Source organism: Pteropus vampyrus, unplaced genomic scaffold (assembly GCF_000151845.1).
Source record: "Pteropus vampyrus isolate Shadow unplaced genomic scaffold, Pvam_2.0 Scaffold11146, whole genome shotgun sequence".
NCBI lineage: Eukaryota > Metazoa > Chordata > Mammalia > Chiroptera > Pteropodidae > Pteropus > Pteropus vampyrus.
In genome coordinates, this window is record NW_011899927.1 from 4835 (window position 1) to 7125 (window position 2291).

General features: G+C 45.7%; 1 protein-coding gene across 1 annotated transcript; it reads left to right on the plus strand.

Moving 5' to 3' along the window:
• The first annotated feature begins 141 nt into the window (after positions 1-141).
• On the plus strand, positions 142-2288 carry LOC105310766 (conserved oligomeric Golgi complex subunit 4-like). Its single transcript, XM_011386879.2, has 4 exons — positions 142-284; positions 840-1006; positions 1624-1789; positions 1968-2288. Exons 1-4 carry the CDS (start codon positions 219-221, stop codon positions 2076-2078), a joined length of 510 nt encoding a protein of 169 aa, XP_011385181.1. The 5' UTR covers positions 142-218; the 3' UTR covers positions 2079-2288.
• Positions 2289-2291: the final 3 nt, after the last annotated feature.

Consider the following 2291-nt stretch of genomic DNA (forward strand, 5'->3'; position numbering starts at 1 on the left):
ATTTTTAAAAGCACAGTACAAAATTATACCTGTACTGTGATTATAACCATGTGAATTATGTGCAGGTTTGGAATAAAGACTAGAAAAGAACCTGAAAAAATAAAAAAGGTTGATCTATTTCCCTTGAGGCAGAAAAGTGAGTATTCTTTGTTGGCTGTCCCTTAGAGCACCAGAAGTGTCTGGACCAACTCCTCAATAATTGCTTATTGAGCTGCACCATGCAGGAGCTAATTGGCTTATATATTACCATGGAGGAGTACTTCATGAGGGAGACTGTCAATAAGGTAAGACAGAGGATACCATCCCTTGGAAATGGGCTTTCTGTCCAAGAAGTCAGACTGAAGGAAATGGTCAAGGCATGTCATGTTTCTTGGTCCTGCTTTGGAATACCCTCGCATGCAGACTGAGTGACACCACTTGGTATGGTTAGTTGTTATGCTTTGCAGTTGTCATGCTCTTTGTAGACCCAGCTGGGACTTCTTTCCCAAGGATCAAAAAGGAACACCTCAGCTCTTCAGGGAGCCTACTTGTTCCCTGCCTTTCTGGAGGTATGTGAGTGAAGAGTCTCAGGGAAGAAGGGCCTCTCCTGATGTCTTACATCCCAGGTAACAGTTGTCTTCAAGGCAAAGGCCCTAAATACTTAATTTCGTAATATAGTTATCGATAGAGAAATGAGCTGTTTTAACAAGGAGTATCCACACCAAGCTGTGACCAGAATAAGCCATGTGGGGAAAAACATGAACAAGGTATAGAAAAGGAAGCAGAACCAGAGACTGTTCAAGAACTATCTTGGACATGTAGAACTGGGGCCCTTATTGGGTATTTTGCCTTTTGAGTAGGCTGTAGCTCTGGACACCTATGAGAAGGGCCAGTTGACATCCAGCATGGTGGACGATGTCTTCTACATTGTCAAGAAGTGCATTGGGCGGGCTCTGTCTAGCTCCAGCATCGACTGTCTTTGTGCTATGATCAACCTTGCCACCACAGAACTGGAGTCTGACTTCAGGTATGGTTGATGTCCTTTCTCCTTTTCAGAAGGCAGAAAGTTCCTAAAAGTGATTAATTCCTGAGGCCCACTTGTTTCTTCCTTTTTTTCCTTCTCATACTAGTTCAGTTCTATACAGGATATAAGCTCCCATCTACAGCACAACATCCTTGGCTCCACATAGCTGCATAGCAGCCAGATACCTTATAGGCCAAGTCTACATTTCCTGGACTAGATGAGAAGGGTCATTGGTCCTCAGACCTTGGAAAGAGAACAGGTAGTTCATATGAAAGCTGTAGTTGTAGTATTAACTATCATACTTACCATTGCTACAGGCCAGGCACTAAGCCGATCTGCTCTTATTCAGTCCTAATAACCCTGTGAGGTAGGAACTATTAGCTCCGATTTGTAGATGAGGAAACTGGGGCTTAGGGAAATTCCATCCCTTAGGATTTCATGCCTTACTGGGCTGCGCAAGGTCTCCTACAGTGGTCTCAAGGATTGGTTATTCTCCTAAAAGAGGAATTTGTGCTGCCGGGTCAGGGTAGTGGGCCCTCTGCTCCTGCTGTCCTGAAGGCCAGGTTGAGCACTGTTAGTCCCCATCAATCGTTATGTACCATTTTGCCCACTCCCCCCAGGGACATTCTGTGTAACAAGCTGCGGATGGGCTTCCCAGCCACCACCTTACAGGATATCCAGCGTGGGGTGACAAGTGCTGTGAACATCATGCACAGCAGCCTCCAACAAGGCAAATTTGACACAAAAGGCATTGAGAGCACTGACGAGGCCAAGCTGTCCTTCCTGGTACGTAGCCCCAGCTGCCGGCTGCTGGGTTGGTTTATCTCAAGAAGTTAAACTATGACCTCTAAGCTACAGTGTAATCAGCCTTAAACTGGAGACTTTTCCTCCAGCACCTATGTAGAAGGAAAACTCCTTTAAGGAAAGCTCCTCTTAGAAGGTTCTGAAACCATTTCTTACCCAGGGACCTATTTCTGAGCAGCCTGAGCCAGGACATGCACTGTTCACTGCCCAGAAGTCTGGATGTCTCAGCTCTCCCCGGTACTCATTTCCAAGAGCACTACCCAGCTGTTAACAGGCTCCACTGAGTATCAAGTTTGGCTTACATCTGCCACAGAACCAACTGAAATATCTGTGCCAAGCCTGCAGACTGATTCTCTGGGGACAGTCCCCCAGTATGGGTGGGTGCCAATCATTTAAACCTACCAGGACTGCTTTTCTAGCATACTTCTTACGCTTTTAACTTCTTCAGAAATTTTACCTTATTAAAGCCCTGAGCTACCGAGAT

Excerpts from the sequence above, each read along its gene's own strand:
- LOC105310766 (XM_011386879.2), top strand. The coding sequence starts at position 219 with ATGCAGGAGCTAATTGGCTTATATATTACCATGGAGGAGTACTTCATG. Across the intron at positions 285-839 it reads TGAGGGAGACTGTCAATAAG|GCTGTAGCTCTGGACACCTA; the intron begins GTAAGACAGAGG and ends CCTTTTGAGTAG. Across the intron at positions 1,007-1,623 it reads GAACTGGAGTCTGACTTCAG|GGACATTCTGTGTAACAAGC; the intron begins GTATGGTTGATG and ends CACTCCCCCCAG.